The sequence below is a fragment of the Haematobia irritans genome, chromosome 4 (genome assembly GCF_050003625.1).
Source record: "Haematobia irritans isolate KBUSLIRL chromosome 4, ASM5000362v1, whole genome shotgun sequence".
Taxonomy (NCBI): Eukaryota; Metazoa; Arthropoda; class Insecta; order Diptera; family Muscidae; genus Haematobia; species Haematobia irritans.
The window spans coordinates 72,698,722-72,718,909 of record NC_134400.1 but is presented as its reverse complement, the minus strand read 5'-3'; the positions used below and the strand labels follow the sequence as shown (position 1 = coordinate 72,718,909).

The following is a 20,188-nucleotide window of genomic DNA, read 5'->3' as shown; positions in this document are numbered from 1 at the left end:
TTAGTGACCAATTTTATTTCGTGAAATTGACCAATTAATCCCATCAACTCCATCATTTTATCAAATATATATAATTATACATTTTTTTCACTCCTAGTTTTCTTAAAACCAAGAGCGGTATGAGGTTGTTGGAAGATTCACCTTGAAGTTGCGAAATATCGTTGGCATTAAATTGCATTTTTGTTTTACCTGCCTTTTTCAGTTTTAACCCAAGTAGAGAGCAGTATATCTGGTATATAAACTAATGAGCTGAATTATGTAATGGTAAAAAATGCATTGATCAGCTATGATGGTAAAAAAGTTCTTTCTTTTGGATTTAAAAATATGAAAAATATCCGAAAATAATAAAAACATGTATTTTCCATTTATATTTTTTTTCTATTTCCAGAATTTGCAAAGTATCATCAATATAATACCAAATATTACATAGCTTTTCCATTATTTTTGTCTTTGATTGGTTCAAATTTTAATAGACGATTTTAATGTATGGAAATTTTGGAAAGGAATTTTTACTAAAATTAAATTACCGAGCTCCTTAATACACCTTTTTATGCTAAAAGACTACAACTGCAAAAGAAGATTATAAATCTGCAACCTGGAACTAAGAATTGAACTTGATTTTCTATGCAGGTAATGTTTAACAAAATTAACTTTTAATTGAACAAAATTAAATTAGAATTATTCTGTTTACTTTCAGAAAAAGTAATTTAGCTTAGCTTATTGGAAATCTAGGCGCATCTACATATTAGAAGGAACATGCTAACATGGTTATTATTATAAGGAAGATAATGGTTTATATAAATTATTTTTTCACCCTATAGTTGTTATTGATAGTAGTTGTATTTGTAAGTTATGTTAGAACAAAACACAAATGACAAGAACCAAATTTATTTGTCTATTGCATAATTCAAAAAATAATAAAATATTAAATATGTTTTATAAGAAACACATATTTTCTTTTATTTCAAAAGAAAAAAAAAACTAAATACGATTTTAGGGTCGCAATATATAAATTTTTTGATCGAAATTTATAGCCAATTTCAATTAATTATTTAATGAATCAAATAGTTGATTGATTTTTGTCGCGAAATTAATTAAAATTTTAATTGATTCAATTAAAACTGTGATTGAATTTTATGTTAAAAATCAATCACGTTTTTAATTGATTCAATCACACAATTAATTGATTCCGTGACAAAAGTCAATTAAATTTTTAATTAAAAATCGTGTTGGTTTTCAATCAAAATGGGTGATTTATACTATCATTTTCGTGATTGAAGACATTTCAATTAAAAAAATGATTGAATCCTCGATTTTCGTGATTGAAATCAAAAAAATTTTTTTTGTGTGTAGTTACTGTTAATGTATTGCTGTTTTTAGAATCATTCTTGTTTTGATTTTGTGTTCTTTTGTTTTTTCTTCCATAGCACTCTTTAAATCTTCGGTGGGTATCAGAGAACTGCTGCGATCTACCGCAACCGACCAGTGCATTTAGTAAACACCAACATTTGCAATCTTAAAACACCAATGGTAAAAAAAATTTCAACCATCAATATCCAATGCAACCGACGACTGTCGGTGTCTGTTGGTATGAGTGTTGGTCTCTCGAAAACACCGTAGTAAAGCAATCACACAAATTGGTTACCCATATCTCAGAAGTTTGGTATTCTCTTATTTGGTACTCTCTCAATTCTCTTGAGCTAATGCCAACTGCTAGTAATTGTTGTTGTTGGTGAGTGCAATCACACTTAAGTGCCAACCTCGTTTTTTGTTTACCGAGCGTTGTTACGAACATTGTTATATACTATTGGTGTTATTCTTGCATTTGTATCAATGTAAAAGATCGCATGGTAATTGGTGTCTTACTTATTGCCACCGACATTTTGTGGGTAAGATTGCAATACGAAAAAAAGCCACCGGTTGCAGTTCTCTGGTGGGTATATCAGGTGCTTTTACTTTAGCAAAATGTTGTATGGGATTTTTTCAATTGTTTTAATTTTGAGAATTTCTTGTCGCTGCTTTATAACGGGGCAGTTTTTGTTGTTGGACCTGCGTTCATGATTGCAATTTGTGCAAAGTACTCTAGTGCAAGGGTAGGTTAGTGGATTGAGGAAGAACAAACTTTACACATTTCTGTCTCACTCCTACAGATTTTTTTTGTATGACCAAGTTTGTAGCACTGTTTGCATTGCATCGGTGTAGGAATATAAGGTTCAACTTTGCACACTAGATTTTTTCCTGATTTAACTTCAGTTGGTAATTGGTAGAGGTTAAAATCGAGAACATGCATAGAAGTGTTTATGACTTTACCATCTACGAATTTAGTGACTTTTCTGCAGCTAACTACACCTTCATGTTTCAAACCACTTACTATTTCTTCTTCGGTGCGGTTAGTGAGATCATGTGAGAAAACTACTCCTTTAACTATGTTGAGTGTAGGGTGTAGAAAAGCTTATATCTGACATACGCCAGGAAGAAAGGAAGCTTTCAGGAAACGGTTGGCTTGAGTTTCATTTTTTGCTAGAATTAGAAGGTTTCCATCTCGTAGGAAGCTAACATCCAAGGGGGCTTCGAAGGAAATACCTTCCAAGGCTTTAGATACCAGGAAAATGTTATAGCTACAAATTGGTTTGTCTGGTGTTTTGCTTTTCAAAACGATATATTTTGGTTGTTGTGGCTTATTGTGGGAAGTTTTTTTCGAGTCGATATTAGGAAAGTCACTAATATTATTGAGATTAACACGGTTATTCGATTTTTTCCTTTGGGAGAGGGATCGGATCCCAAAATAGTTTCCTCCTGAGGAGGATGGCATAATAACAAATGTTCAGTAAATCAGATTAGTTAGTCTAATATCCGGAGCAAGAAATTAATTTATGTAAAATGAAGAGAAAAAAGGAAGCACAAGTAACACAAGGTGAGTTTTGTATGAGTATTACTTCGCACACACGATGCGGGATAGAAAAAAAAAACACAACCGGTAACAAAGAGACTTTGTTGTTGACTGAGAAAATGTTTGTAACCTTTATTTCTTTTTTAATTAAGAAAACTAGCTCAATTTCACCTTTTTCCTGTTTTTTCGATTTGTCTGAAGTTTTTCGTTTGTTTAACATTTTCCCTTAATTCTCGGTTTTCATTTAATTTTTTTCTCATTTAACATTTTTAAAATTTTGTAAAAAAAATGTTCACTCTGCCGAACGTTGGGCGCCCGCCAATTATTAATAAATGAAGTGGTTTTATTCAAATATTTTATTTTCTTTTATTCACTTTTTATTACAGAGAAATAGTTTTTAATTATTTGATACTAAAAATGACCCAGAGGCAGTCCTTGCTTACGCTACTTCACTATGAAAATTTTTTTGCTAGGCTGCTATAACTAAACTGCTTGCTTCATTCCCAATTCATCACACCATTCATTCATTCCTTTCCATTTATGAATTCCTTGCGGTAAGGGTAGATGTTCTGGGATTTAGGTTGTTTGTCACATGCTCATATGTTCCTCCGGTTTCGGAATATTCTATCTATGAGCGTCAATTTGTCGGGATAAATAGAATTATATCTGGAATGACAACTTCTGGTGGATCAGAGTGGGTGACGATTTTTTGGATCTTTTTCTTGATGCTTGTTTGGGTCACATCAGTGGAGTTGTAAATTCCTTTAGGAGGATTCTTGATTTGGCTTTTGTAGGCGATCCTTATTTATTTTGTAGGCGATCCTTTTGATTTGTCCAGATGTGATCCTGTTTCTTCTCCTGACGATAGGTATCACCCTGTCGTCTCTCTTTCCCTCTTGAATATTGCTCATCAGTCTCCATTCGTTTTTTTTTTTTTATTTATTTTAGGTATTCGATTTGTCTGAAGTTTTTCGTTTGTTTAACATTTTCCTTTAATTCTCGGTTTTCATTTAATTTTTTCCCATTTAACATTTTTAAAATTTTGTAAACAAAATGTTCACTCTGCCAAACGTTGTGCGCCCGCCAATTATTAATAAATGAAGTGGTTTTATTCAAATATTTTATTTTCTTTTATTCACTTTTTATTACAGAGAAATAGTTTTTAATTATTTGATACTAAAAATGACCCAGAGGCAGTCCTTGCTTACGCTACTTCACTATGAAAATCTGTTTGCTAGGCTGCTATAACTAAACTGCTTGCTTCATTCCCAATTCATCACACCATTCATTCATTCCTTTCCATTTATGAATTCCTTGCGGTAAGGGTATATGTTCTGGGATTTAGGTTGTTTGTCACATGCTTATATGTTCCTCCGGTTTCGGAATATTATATCTATGAGCGTCATTTTGTGGGGATGAATAGAATTATATCTGGAATGACAACTTCTGGTGGATCAGAGTGGGTGACGATTTTTTGGATCTTTTTCTTGATGCTTGTTTGGGTCACATCAGTGGGGTTGTAAATTCCTTTAGGAGGATTCTTGATTTGGCTTTTGTAGGCGATCCTTATTTATTTTGTAGGCGATCCTTTTGATTTGTCCAGATGTGATCCTTTTTCTTCTCCTGACGATAGGTATCACCTTGCCGTCTCTCTTTCCCTCTTGAATATTGCTCATCAGTCTCCATTCGTTGCTGATCGGGATGAGGTATTTTCGCTATGTTTTAAAAAGACGAATTTCGATGTGTTGAATTGGCTTCTCTCGGGTGTTGACTGAGGCTCTGCATGTGGGTGTGATCCGTTTTCCGATCTCGATGTGACTGTTGATAATTTCTTCTGTATTTTGAACTGTTTTGTGTCTCGTACTGTTCCTAGGCGAAAGGTGGATTTCCCTAGGAATCAGCCATGGTATTCTCCTGAGTTGACGAGACCCAGGAATTCCTATCATTCCTGAGTCTCGTTTTAGACGGTATCAGAGGACGGGATCTGATTTTGATTATGCTCGGTACTCTGTCGCTAGGTCTATATAATATCGAATCAAGGGCGTGCTATGTTCGTTACATTGACAAGGTTAAAGTGACCTTCATTGTAACCCAAGGCCATTTTACGACTTTGTTAGGATTCCGGAGGAATGGTGTCGACTTTTACAGGGACCAGTCTATTGCGGACTGTTTCGAGGGCTATTTTGAGTCGGTTTATAGGAATAGTACTTATGATAGTGATGGCTCATATACCTATTTTATTAGGTCGCTTGATCGGGTGGCGGTTTCATTATTTGATGGTCGGTCTGTGTGTTTTGGTTGAGATTCGTTTATTTCCCCCTAAGATGGAGGAGTTCTTTTGTCATACCACTTAATAAGTCAGCGAGCCCCTTTGATGTGGGTAACTATAGAGGGATAGCAAAATTAAGATTTATTCCGAAGGTTTTTGAGAAGATGGTGACGGATGGTTTATCACATGGCATTTTTTCTATATTGGATCCTTGGTGGCATTTACTTCTCATGTTATTATTCAGTTTGTAATTGGTAATCAGACTCATGTTGTTTATACCGATTTTAGTAAGGCTTTTGGCCGGGTGAATCATAAGCTGTTACATAAGTTGGATAGGATTGGAATGACCAGTACCGTTTTGGATTGGAGTTCGTCGTATCTTGAATGTCGTACGCAGATAGTATCTTTTGGGGATTCCAATTCGAGGTAACTATAGAGGGATAGCAAAATTAAGATTTATTCCGAAGGTTTTTGAGAAGATGGTGACGGATGGTTTATCACATGGCATTTTTTCTATATTGGATCCTTGGTGGCATTTACTTCTCATGTTATTATTCAGTTTGTAATTGGTAATCAGACTCATGTTGTTTATACCGATTTTAGTAAGGCTTTTGACCGGGTGAATCATAAGCTGTTATATAAGTTGGATAGGATTGGAATGACCAGTACCGTTTCGGATTGGAGTTCGTCGTATCTTGAATGTCGTACGCAGATAGTATCTTTTGGGGATTCCAATTCGAGGTTTTTTGATGTCTCATCACGTGTGCCTCAGGGTAGTCATCTGGGGCTTATCCTATTTTTATTATTTATAAACGATTTACCTCAGTCGATAGTTAACTCTAGAATTTTGATGTATGCTGATGATGTTAAATTATTCTCCTCGTTCGATAATTAAGATAGAGCGCATTTATTACAGGATGATTTGGACAGCTTTGGTGGCTGGTGTTGTAGGGTGAATCATATTAATTATATGGTGAATAAGGCATGTGGGGTTCTACGATTCCTAAACGTTGTGCAAAGGAGTTTTCGGACCCTTATATTACCAAGAGGCTTTTTATGGCCCTTGTTAGGCCCATTTTGGAGTATGACTTCATCGTATGGGATCCTCAATATGATGTTTACATTGATAGGTACCGAAGCAGTTCTTGTTGTTCGCTTTGAGGCATCTTCACGGGAACAGTGACATTGTTCTTCCTCCTTACACTTCTAGATTGAGGCGGATTCATTTACCCACTCTTAGGAGCCGTCGGACGATGTTGGGTTCTTCGATGATGTATAGGTTGATGAGTCCTTCTCTGTAGCTGGTTATATCCCTCTGACTCTACCCGCCATGGTCCGGATCATGGTGTGTTCGCTGTCCCTACGTTATGGGGACAAGGCCCTAACGGTCGGAAGGGCCGGGAAAGTGGGCAATGGTACCGTTCGAATAAAAAAATTAAACTTATTACAAATTAAATTAAACCTGTTACACATCAATTGAAACCATTTCTATTTCAAATGAAGCTTTTTTCAAATCAAATGATCTTTTTTAATTAATTAAATGTTGACACCAATGATGGTTTTGGTATAATTATTTTGAACATATGGAACGCCGAGAAGGAAACAAATGATATTGCTAAAAATGGAATACTTTAACGGTCATGTAGCTCCGTTGGCTTTAACTGCCAGTTTACAGATATAAACTACAAATATATTCTCTCCGGTTAAATTGAACTGAAAACTTTTCTGCAGCTGAGTTACTAACTGACATGTGAAATATATATGCAAGATAACAGATGTGTCCATAGTACGGTTTAAAAGTTTGTTAAGTTAACGAGCACTAACGGAGCTTAATACAAATGGCTGTAAGATAAAAATATTTACTTCGCCTTCAACGAAATTTAAGACAAACTAATAGCATTTGGTACATTTTTGGAAGAAAAAATAGAATTTGTATTTTTTTTGAGTGTGTTTATATATTATGTGTGTGATATATATTCCTGTCATTCCTATTCCTGCCACAGATTCGTACAAATAAATTTAGGTATATAAACATCACATTATTTGGCTTATTATGTCACCAAACTCTTGTTTTACAAGTCAATGTCTACAGTCCAAAGTACGCTAGTTTAAAAATTGAATTTTACAGGAGACGAGTTCAAAGTTTATTTGGAATTTCTCAAAAACTGTATAAGATAGAAATTCATTTTTTCGGTGTTAAAATCATATTTAATGTACAATTTTTTTAGAATGTACGAATTCCAAATAGTGATAAAAGAACATGGTTAAAATCAACTGAATTTTGATTTCAAATCAAGGCGTTATTTAATCATGTTTTTGCTTGGTTACAGGAAATGTTAAAGCTTCCTCTAAAACTTAAACAAATATGGTTCTTATAATTCTAGAATTTGATGCAAACTTCATATATAGAAACCCCAGGTTTAACTTCGGTTAACTTTTCATTTGAACCGATCGTTCGTCTTTCGTAAAATCGACCTGAAATGCTATATATTTTAAAGTAACCCACTACGACGAGGGACTATTAGAGGAAACTATTATATTTGATTCATGGCGGTGGATACTTTGACCCGACCAAACTTACTGCTGTATATACTTGTTAAAATTCAAATTGAATTAAAAATAAGTGAATCGGTCTTGACACTAACGTTAAGCTACTAATAAAATTTTAATGAACTTCGGTTAATTTTTGACCAAACGGAAGCCCATTTCTTGGTTGAGCTATTATATAATATAGATATATATAATCTCACCTGAGTGATATCTCTTCTCGTTGTGTGTTATTTTCCGATGAGTTCTTCTCAATCGACTGTTTTCGTATCCTGGTTCTAATTGGCTGTCGGCTGGTTGGTAATACTCATTTTTTTTAGATGAATTGGAATGTCTTTGGTGTGATGATGACAGCGGGGGAACTTCGGAAACATAGCTATACCCTTCACTAGAAACTAAAGCTCCATCTCCAACAGTCTTATTATTTTCCAAACTATTTTCTCTTACGTTGTAATAGGGTGGTGCCACTTTTCCAACAGGGTTCTCGGTTGCTACGACAGAAAAAGAACATAAAGTACAGAATAACAACAATATACATATTTGTCAGTCACATACCATCTATTGCTTTTGTTACAAATGGTTGAAGCAACTTCGATCTTTTCTTCTCATAACCTTTTTGTGTAATATCGCCTGCAAAAAAATATTGCATTAATTTTTATCGATATCTAAAAAAATTGTCATTTCGCATATTATTTATTGTATTTTCGCTAATAACAAACAAAATAAAAATATATATGAAGCTGTCGTCTTTACGCTTCTTTTTTATTGAATATGCAAGCGTTGTAGCTACCTCGAATGAGCAATTCATCGCAGGATGTGTCCCGACTTCTTTCACACAACATATTGATCTTTCAATCATTTGTCTTGTACCGAATAGTAGCTCTTTTCTTTTAGTTCTGGATACTAAACTTAAAGAAAGCACAGTAATGGTTTATTCGAAAGGAAGGCTTTCAAAAATTTCAAAATTATCAATCAGAGATGGTCTGTCGTAAACTGTATTTTACCATACGTCAAAAATGTCGGAAACCTTTGTAAATTACTTAGTTTTTGACAAAAGAAGATTTTGAATAGTATACGTTTCACACTTTTTTCATATTTCTTACATGCGTTTTCAATAATTCCAGGGAACACAGTTGAAAAAAATCCATACATAGCAGGTTCTATATAAATATTTCGATGTAATCTTTCTTTCCTCCTAAACGAATTTTAGACAAACAAATATCGTTTCCCATTTGCTTTTCGCTCTAAGGAAGTTTGTTTGGAAGAAAAATATATACTTTTTGTGATAAACGTTTATTTTTTACACGATTTAAAAATAATCAACTGGCAATAATCCACAAGGACGACGAGCAGGAAATAATGAAATTACTGAACTCGTATCACACCAAAATTTAATTCACCATTGAAAAGGAAAAAAAAAACGGAGAAATCCCATATTTAGATATGAAAATGATAAAAGATGGAAGCTCAATTATTACAGACTGGTACACGAAAACTACAGCATCGGGAAGAATGAAGATAAATACAGCCTCAAATTTTATACAGAAAGTAATGTACCTGAGTGATGACAGATTCAAAAGTCAAAATATTTTAAAAATTAAAAATATTCTTCGACAAAATAGTTTTCCAGTACATCTAATCAACTCACTAATTAACAAAATTCATCATCCAAAAACTCATAAAGAAAAAATACAAATGGAGAACTCAAACATTTTTTTAGTGTCCCATTTATCCCCAAATTGACTGAATGCAAAACTTGGTTGAGATCAATAGAGGAAGAAACAACAACAATAGCATAGAAATCAAACGACACACTGCAACGATTATTTACAACAAAAACAAACAGAACAGACAAAATGCAATTGGACAACGTTGTATACGAACTAACATGCAATGGAAACGAAAGGGAGACATGCAATATGCACTATGTGGGTACAACAAGAAGACAATTGAAAATACGAATGGCAGAACATGAACCGACATCAACAAACATAGAGAAAGCACATAAAAGAGAGTGGCCATAGCATAGACTTCAAAGCTGTTAAAATTCTCGACAGAGAGAGAGAAATGAGAACAAACGTTATACACTGGAGAGCCTACGCATTCAACAGAGAATAGAGACGTCAATGAACACTAAGGAAGACAAAGATAACACCAACTTACAGTATTCCATTGCAATAGTTTAACGAGTAAACATACATAGTTCTGTGATATAGATTTTAAGTTTTGCTGCAATATTTACATTTTATTTAGTTATTATTATTGTTTGTGATGTCCAGTTTTAATAATTTATAAATGAAACAAATGTAAAACAATTGTAAGTAAGAACTAAAATCCACAATTAATGAAATCTAAATAGAATTTTCCTCTACAGATATTTCAAATAAAAAAATACTCTGGAAAAGGTCGGAAAAAAACCGACGAAACGTCGAGAAAAAGATGCAATAGACTTGTTTTATTTGCATTTATATACATTGATCAAAACAGCCCATTAAAATAAGCAAAAATCTGATTAAAACTAGGTGGTCGTAAAAAGAAAACAGAAAAACAATTTCATAAAAATTTGTTTTCTGGCTAATTGCCTAATCTTCCCTCAAAGTTTTTTTGTTCTTACTACCATTTTCTGTAATTCAAACAATGTAGAAAAAATTATTCTATTTTATAATTTTTAAAATTTTATATACGTTTTTTCCACACTTTTTTTATATTTCTTACATGCGTTTTTCTTGTTGAAAAAGATTAAAAAATTCTAATATCGGCCAGTAGAAGGATTCTGTATTTCTTCACGATAATAGTTAATTTTGTCTACCAAAAAAGTTATTAGCACTATCGATCGTGTCATTCTTTAACTAATCATAAACATTAATAATATATAAAAATAATATAATACCAATCAAAACGTAATTATCTTATTAATAAATAAAACTATGAATACAACTTTAAATATCTTAAACATTTTTACATGTATAATTCCATTTCCTCCATAATGTTGGTGTCAAATAACTATTAATTAATATGCTGGCAATTTGAAATAATTACTATCGAGGAACTTGCTGGCTTGTGTGTTAGAGATTCCAGCAAGAGGAAATCACAAAGGATCAAACTGATGACGGGATGTAAATTGATGTAATGCACATTTTCATCCAGAAGTTCTTGATATAGGAATTGTTGCACTTTGTTTTAATTGGTTGCACTTTGTAAGTTTTCTGAAAACTTTTCTTTGTTGTTTCCTTCATCGGGTTTTCATCGGCCAACATCTTCCAAGAATATACCATCCAATGATTTTAGTTTTCTGCAAAACAATCGAGTTTTGTGATTTCCATTATGTTTTCATTTCACTTTTGACTTGCCAATTTGTATTTCTTCCAACTGACCACGTACTTCGTGACACAAAATGTATTGAAAACCACAAAATTCGATTTCTTCAAGAACTTTGGTGTTACAAAATTGTTGTTATTAAAATACTGGCAATTTTCAGGAACTTGATGACCAGATAATTGGAATAAATTTCCAGCAATTTCAGTTCACAAAATAACAAATTAAACCGATGATGCGATGTAAATTAAACTATCGATGTGATGCGAATTATCATCCAGTAGTTGTTGATATGGAAAAGCATAAATACCAAGTTTTTTTGGTTGCACTTTGATTTATGGAAACTTTCTCTTCTCGATAAGCCACTATCATTTTTCATCGGCCAGCCTCAATGTGTCCAAGAATCAGCATCCAAATATTTTAGTTGTCTGCAAAGAGATTTGAGTTTAGTGACTTCCTTAAAGTTTTCATTCGTGTTTTAGTTTTACTTACCAATTATTATAAGTAATTTCAATTGATTATTAAAAATATTCCACATTTTTGTATTTCTTCCACGAACTTTGTTGTCCAAAGTAGTATTGAAACCCATGTGGTTTTTTCGTTGCATTTCAGGGTAGTGTTTTATCAAAATTTTCTCCAATTATCTTCAATACATTTTCAAAGTTTTCGTCAACATTTTGCCAAATTGGTTGTAATTCGCAAACAATTTGAAGATGTATTGAAGATGAGCTGTTTCAAGTCAAGTTGAATTTATGTTGAAAATGATATTTACCCTCAAAATGAAAAGGTGTTGCATTTGAAAAACGCTCATCCTGTGTTTATTGGGTAGTAATTTACAGACGCCATTAAGCGCTCCTGCCCATATTGCCATGTCGTCGGCAAATTTCACAACCTAACCGGTTATCAATATTGATTTATCAATATCGTACACACAAAAAACAAACTGCAAATAAATATTAACAACTTTATTTGTATGTAAAATCTGCTGATGCTCTACAAATTTGTCTATTGAATATGAGGCATTTGTTGTTGAAATGTGTTTGTAGATGCTTGACAGAGGAAAAAATAGAAATATTCTGAATTTTCAACAAATTGTTTTGTTGCGAAAATAGTTGACTGCTATCGATATGAAAACAAAAACAAAAATACAAGACTGGTTACGCGCACATCGCTGAGAACATGTACGAAAGCTAAAAGAAGTATGCGAAGAATACCGTTAGAACAAAATGAGTATGAGCACATGCACGTGTATCATAGCAAGCAAAGAGCTCATTCATCAGAGAATACAGAAAAGCATTTATAAATGTCTGTGAAAAATGTATATTTTTCAATTTGGTAGTTTCTTAAATGTGTTTGTTGTATGAGATAATTAATAAAACTATATTAATATCGGGATTAGAATTATTACAATTCTAATTAACTAGAATATATATAACTGAGCAAAAAGTTGTCAAAATGCTAGACCCTGGACTACTCAAATTTAAAATCGTCATACATTTACAAAACTGAGTATAGGATTTTCGACACAAAAATGTTACATGTTCCCCGTCCAAAAATAGCATTTTGATCATATTCCTTCTCTGTGTGTACTTAACAAAATATCTCCAAAATTGTTCCGGCAATTTTGGTGCAATAATTCTGTCAATTTCAATTTATTTTTTGTCAATATACCAATAAATTTGTTACAGTCATTGAAAGACTCCAACAAACCACATACAAATTTTTTCGTTCAAATTCAAAAATATTTGTTAAGGATTAAACGTAACGTTCAACAACAAATATTTTGTACTGTTGGATGCTCAACAAATTACTTACAAATTATGTTATTGAGAACACAAATTATTTGTTGCCTTCTGATGGTAACGATTGCTAAAAACTTCTTTGTAATAATGGTTATTAAAAGTACACATTAGTTTGTTGCAGGAAAATTAAGAAATATTGGTTTTCCAACAAAAGTTATTGGTTCTCAAACTTATTTTTATCTGTGAAGTTGTCAGCAATGTAAAGGGTGATTCTTTTGAGGTTAGGATTTTCATGCATTAGTATTTGACAGATCACGTGGGATTTCAGACATGGTGTCAAAGAGAAAGATGCTCAGTATGCTTTGACATTTCATCATGAATAGACTTACTAACGAGCAACGCTTGCAAATCATTGAATTTTATTACCAAAATCAGTGTTCGGTTCGAAATGTGTTTCGCGCTTTACGTCCGATTTATGGTCTACATAATCGACCAAGTGAGCAAACAATTAATGCGATTGTGACCAAGTTTCGCACTCAGTTTACTTTATTGGACATTAAACCAACCACACGAATGCGTACAGTGCGTACAGAAGAGAATATTGCGTCTGTTTCTGAGAGTGTTGCTGAAGACCGTGAAATGTCGATTCGTCGCCGTTCGCAGCAATTGGGTTTGTGTTATTGGACCACATGGAAGATTTTACGCAAAGATCTTGGTGTAAAACCGTATAAAATACAGCTCGTGCAAGAACTGAAGCCGAACGATCTGCCACAACGTCGAATTTTCAGTGGATGGGCCCTAGAAAAGTTGGCAGAAAATCCGCTTTTTTATCGACAAATTTTGTTCAGCGATGAGGCTCATTTCTGGTTGAATGGCTACGTAAATAAGCAAAATTGCCGCATTTGGAGTGAAGAGCAACCAGAAGCCGTTCAAGAACTGCCCATGCATCCCGAAAAATGCACTGTTTGGTGTGGTTTGTACGCTGGTGGAATCATTGGACCGTATTTTTTCAAAGATGCTGTTGGACGCAACGTTACGGTGAATGGCGATCGCTATCGTTCGATGCTAACAAACTTTTTGTTGCCAAAAATGGAAGAACTGAACTTGGTTGACATGTGGTTTCAACAAGATGGCGCTACATGCCACACAGCTCGCGATTCTATGGCCATTTTGAGGGAAAACTTCGGAGAACAATTCATCTCAAGAAATGGACCGGTAAGTTGGCCACCAAGATCATGCGATTTGACGCCTTTAGACTATTTTTTGTGGGGCTACGTCAAGTCTAAAGTCTACAGAAATAAGCCAGCAACTATTCCAGCTTTGGAAGACAACATTTCCGAAGAAATTCGGGCTATTCCGGCCGAAATGCTCGAAAAAGTTGCCCAAAATTGGACTTTCCGAATGGACCACCTAAGACGCAGCCGCGGTCAACATTTAAATGAAGTTATCTTCAAAAAGTAAATGTCATGGACCAATCTAACGTTTCAAATAAGGAACCGATGAGATTTTGCAAATTTTATGCGTTTTTTTTTTTTAAAAAAAGTTATCAAGCTCTTAACAAATCACCCTTTAGCAACACAACGCCTGCGGTGGCCACAATAAGTATTGGATCACTCGCAAAGAACAGCAACACTCAACAAACTCGTAATTCCAAAGCATCGATGGCGAATCCATTCATTACCTCCTCTACTTCGTCAAATGTGACGACGTCGCTGGCAAATAGCAATTTCTGTCTTGAGCTCGACGAAGACTGCGATAATATATAAGAATTTTCAAAAGAGACACCTTACAGAAGACAATTAACTTTTCTAATAATATTGATTCGACATTACCTTATCCTTGTCATGCATGTGGTCAGATGAGAAAGGTAAAGTCATAGAAATACAATATTTGTATGTTATTTTAAAGGCATATTTGTAAAAATAAACATCTATGAAAAAAAGAATAGCATAGAAACAGGTAGCAAACTTGGAAATTGCTTGCTAATTGAAAAGAAATACACGGCCGAAAGAGAAAAATATGTGATATTCTCAATATATGTGAAAATCTCTTTACTCTTTAATGCAGTTCCGCCCGACTAACTTCTTAGAACGGCTTTTCACCTTTGGATTTTTAAATGTTGCAAATACTCTTTTGTAATAAAAAGGAATCTATTATTTTCCTATTAAAAGTTACCTAACCCAATTGTGGACAATATCAAGATCGTCATTGAGCCTATCAATACAATCATACAATGAGTCGATAGTCCCGCTTCGATATATCTGCACGTCATCAGAATACATATGAATCGTGCTGTCCCTGATAAGCATTGGCAGATCGTTTATATAAATAGAAAAAAGAATAGGGCCAAGTGCCAAATGGCCAAGGGATCCTGTAGAACTCCGTTTTGTAAACGTACACGCTCAGATATTCCATTACCTGTGTATACAAACTGCGTCCTTTCACTCAGATACGAATGCAAAAGGTGCGTAACTTATGCGTAAATTGACACTGTCAAATGCCTTCGAATGATCCAATAGAACAAGAAAGCTAACCTTACCAAGATCAGTTTCTATTCTAAGATCCTCACAGACATTACCAAGCGCACTTATACAACTATAACCAGGACGAAACCCCGATTGACTTGATGAAAGAAGTGATTTACTCTTCAAGACTTCGGGAAGGAACTTGTAGTCAAAATTGTACTAAAAATGAAAGTGACAAATGGTAATATTAGGGGAAACTCAAACTTCTGTCAACGCCAATATCAAGTATTGTCGTCCACTTCTCCTTGGCAGTATACCAACTTTTATATACCAAATTTTAGGGCACGATGACAAGAATCTAAATCTGAAATAGTTTCATCAAGTTTATTGCCAGAATTCGAGATATTTTCACTTTAAGTGGCGATTGAATTAACGTTAAAAACAAATGTGACCATTCTGCAAAAACTATAGAGGGCGGCAGTATAAACCCATGTACCAAATTTTAGGGCACGATGAGTAGAATCTAAACCTGAAATAATAATTTTGCTGAAGACTGCAAAAAAATTCACAGCATTTTTCGAGCTATGACCATGCGAAAATTGCAAAAAGTCCTAAAAATCTAATTTGGCGACAAAACTATAGAGACGTATTTGAGCATAGTTTACAAAAATGTCACTTCCGAGTAAAATATCCGTAGTTAATTCACTATCCGAAATCACGTCTAAGTCTATTTCAACCATTCTTACACGTAAAGGAATTTTCTCATTTAATTAACCGGTGCCACCACATATTCCCTTTATCTCCATCGATTCAATTAGTCTTTATCAACCGAATCGACTCTCGCGGCTGTTTAATCGTTTTTCAACAATCTTGTAGATCGTTTCGCAGGTGTACCTTATTATAGTATTTGTAATGCCATCGTTTCTGCGCCTCTGTACACTTTCTCGAAATATGGCCGACAATACCACAAATCGCTTATTTGTAAATAAAAACTTAGTTTAATTCGCACCGTATTTTTAAGATACAATCACTATTTTTGCAAAAAAAAAAACACATTTTTTTGTAGTATATATGGTACAAGGTTCCAGAATGTAGCCACACATCGAGTAAAGTGTAGTAGTTCTACTTCTGATTATGTTCAATGGGTTTGAGTGGCGAATTTAGTTGTTTTAGTTGTTTAGTTATTTGAGTTGTGGTAGTAGAACGAAACCATTGAGCAATGGTTCCTAAACGATTAAATTGTAATCATATATGGTAAAATGTTTAAATAACTTCAAACGCTCAGAAAAATAATTTGTTTTTAATTGAGATTTGATTTATTTAATAAAAGTAATTAGTATAAAATATAAATCTTGAAAAAAATTATTGAATACAAAAGGCGTAGCTTAAATAAATAATAAATTTGAGTCGTTCCCCTCCACAAAAAACAATTTTAAGTTACCCTTTTTCTGAAATTGGACTGCTTTGCTGATTGGGAAACGTCGGTCACTGGAATGTAATCTAAAATTTAGAAAAATAATATAATTTCTTAATATAACTAATAACTGACTTACTTACCAAATATATAAAACAAAAACGATCCGAACACCACCAAACCTAGAGAAATACTGACAAATATGTTTTGTTTTTTTTTTTTTTTATTTTTCACCGTTGAATTACGGTACTCACACAATGCTTAATTGGTTTTATAAATTACTTCGTGGCATTCCAGCGTGTATAGGAACCCTTTCGATTACTTTGTATGCAGAAAGGAGTTAGTATACCAAATTATTGGTGAAGAACCAAGTACATTGTGCAGAATGATACTTCCAACACCACAGGAGAACGATGCAGACACTTAATTCACGTTTTGCCGTCCTAATTACGTTCTTAACCTCGCATTTGCGTACGATCATTCGTTCGAGTGCTGTGACTTTAACACACACATAATCATTCCAATACACTTGGTTAGCTTCGTAATGCGAAAATCGTAAATTTGTCAATCATTCGTAGTTTTCAATACATCTCAATAAAAAACTCACAACCGCACATTACAACTCCTATTTATTATATATTTTTTTTCTTTTTTTTGTATAATCGATTATTTATTTAGGTTTATATATGATATTTTACTACAAATAGATAAATTATTTATTAATAGTGCACACAGTTCCTAAGCAGGACTCTCAAGTACAATTTTTAAGATACATTTACTATTAAGATTAATTTTCTTTAAGTTATAGAGACTATAAATTCCAATAATTGCTGTGTACTTCTATTTATTATATACGTGAATTCAATCTCACTTCCCAACTGTAACTCGACGAAAAATAAAAGTAGTTGTCGTTTAATTTAATAACGCAAAAGTAGTTAATGTATTGATTAATTAATTCATTTGTAACATAATAGAAATTAACCCAAAATTTTAAGGCATTGCCGTTTCGCTGTTCTTCGCCGACTGCATTTTCTTCGCCTTCTACTTTCAATCCATTGAACAGAGTTGCTTTCTCCTAATGAGGGACATAAAATAATAGGCGTTTTCACAAATAGTAAGAATATTTAATTAAAGTCAGATACATAGCAAAAATTATATTAGAAAAATTTATTGATCTACTTCATTGAAAAGTTAATCGACTTTTGAACAAGGGAAAACTTTACATCAAAGAATTGCGTCTTCTATGCTAAGCAAAATTCGCATTCGTATTTTCAGAACTTGAAATCTTTAGCCTCACGACAATATAGGTTTTAGCGCGTACACCCAAAAAATTTTCACCGACATTATTTCAATTAAACACTTAATTGAATTTGGAAAGAATTTCAATTAATATGTTTAATCAAATCCGAATTAAAACCAATAAAAAATTCATTGATATTCGTTACGTTTCCAAATAAAATACTAATTGATTCAATTAAATTGTTAATTCGGAAACCTAATTTCAATTACAAACGTGATTGAAAAGTTTTGTAAAAATGGAATACAATCTACGTTTATTGAAGGTAAGCAATTGTGGATACCATTTTCCATGAAGTCTGTTTACATTAAACGGACTAAAATATTAATTGTTTCATTAAAATATAAAATTCATTTCCTTTAGTGAGCATTTTTTATTTCGTCAATTTCAATTAACTCCATCATTTTAATCAAAAATCATCTAGTATACAGAACATTTTTCCAATCAAAGGTTGGTACCGTATAGAAATAAAAGAAAATAGGTGTTTCTTATAAAAAATATTCAATATTTTATTTTTGTGAATTATGCTATGAACAAAAGAATTTGGTTCTTGTTATTTGTGTGTTTTGTTCGAACATAACTTACACATACAACTAAAGGTGGGTACTATGTTCGAGTTTAGCCGCTAAAATTATATCATTAAAACAAATATAAAATTATAGTTCTTTGATGCAAATTTTATTACAACTTTATGGGGAATAGCCCAAAGCAACATACACACAAAAAATTATCACCAACATTTTTTCAATTAAACACTTAATTGAATTTGGAAACGGATTCAATTAATATGTTAATTGATTCAATTAATTATTTAATCAAATCCGAATAAACCCCAATTAAAAAAATGATTGATATTTGTTACGTTTCCAATTAAAATATTAATTGATTCAATCAATTTGTTAATCAATTCGGAAATAATTTTCAATTACAAACGTGATTGAAATTTTTTCCGTTTCCAATTACACATGTGATTGATCCAATCACTTTTGTGATTGAAATTGAATAATTTTGAGCAATGGAAAGAGCGAAAAGAGAACAAGAGAATGGGTATTTATTCAACAATGTATGATGGAGAGATCAGTCTGTAGAAGTAACTTGTAACGAACGGTTGGGTTTTTGTTTCTCGCGTAAATTGAAAAACATGATTGGCGACATTCTGTCTGCTGCATTGAAAATGTGTACATAAATATTTTGAACGCAACAACAAATCATAGCAAAGGGTTGAAATAAATAAAGTGTGCAACAACAAATGGCCACGTGGTAAAGGTTTGAAAAAATATATGAGAGAACGCATTTGAAATTACCTGTGTTTGTGTTTTGTGGTATTGTAAAAATGGAAAACAATCTACGTTTATTGAAGGTAAGAAATTGTGAAATGTGAATACCGTTTTCCATTGAAGCCTGTTTACATGAAACGGACTAAAATAATATATTTTTTATTCATTTCTTTTAGTAACCAATTTTATTTCGTGAAATTGACCAATCAATCCCATCAACTCCATCATTTTATCAAATATGTAAGAATATGTTTGCAACAAAAAAGTGGGTACCGTATTGATCTTTTAAAATTATAATTTTTTTCACTCCTAGTTTTCTTAAAACCAAGAGCGGTATGGGTTTGTTGGAAGATTCACCTTGAAGTTGCGAAGTGGCGTTGTATTTTTGTTTTACCTGCCTTTTTCAGTTTGAACCCAAGTAGAGAACAGTATATCTGATATATAAACTAATGAGCTGAATTATGTAATGGTAAAAAAGTTCTTTCATTTGGATTTAAAAATATGAAAAATATCCCAAAATAATAAAAATATGTATTTCCCATTTATATATTTTTTCTATTTTTAGAATTTGCAAAGTATCATCAATATAATACCAAATATTACATTGCTTTCCCATTATTTTTGTCTATGATTGGTTCAAATTTTAATAGACGATTTCAATGTGCGGAAATTTTAGAAAGGAATTGTTACTAAAAGTAAATTACCGAGCTCCTTAATACACCTTTTTATGCTAAAAGACTACACCCAGAAAAAAGTGACCCCTTCTTTAAGTTAAAATGAACTCATTGTGAAGAAAGTTGAACTTCGTATAGCGCCAAAGACATTTTTATTTGTTTGAACGATGTGATTTTCGTAGAAATTAGGAATAATGCATTCCATATATTAGTTAACATTTCCCTATATTTATATACCACTATACTACAGAATGAAAAAATTTAACTAATTTGAATTCATATATGGAATGATTTTATT

At 32.8% G+C, this 20,188-nt stretch overlaps 1 protein-coding gene across 1 annotated transcript in view; it reads right to left on the bottom strand.

The window, feature by feature from the left end:
* The window catches only part of DIP2 (disco-interacting protein 2), a 635,079-nt gene that overhangs the window by 515,460 nt on the left and 99,431 nt on the right, over window positions 1-20,188 (bottom strand). Inside the window, 2 exon segments of the mRNA XM_075305884.1 lie at window positions 7,910-8,197; window positions 8,262-8,336. Of these exon segments, the coding sequence (XP_075161999.1) occupies window positions 7,910-8,197; window positions 8,262-8,336 (363 nt within the window).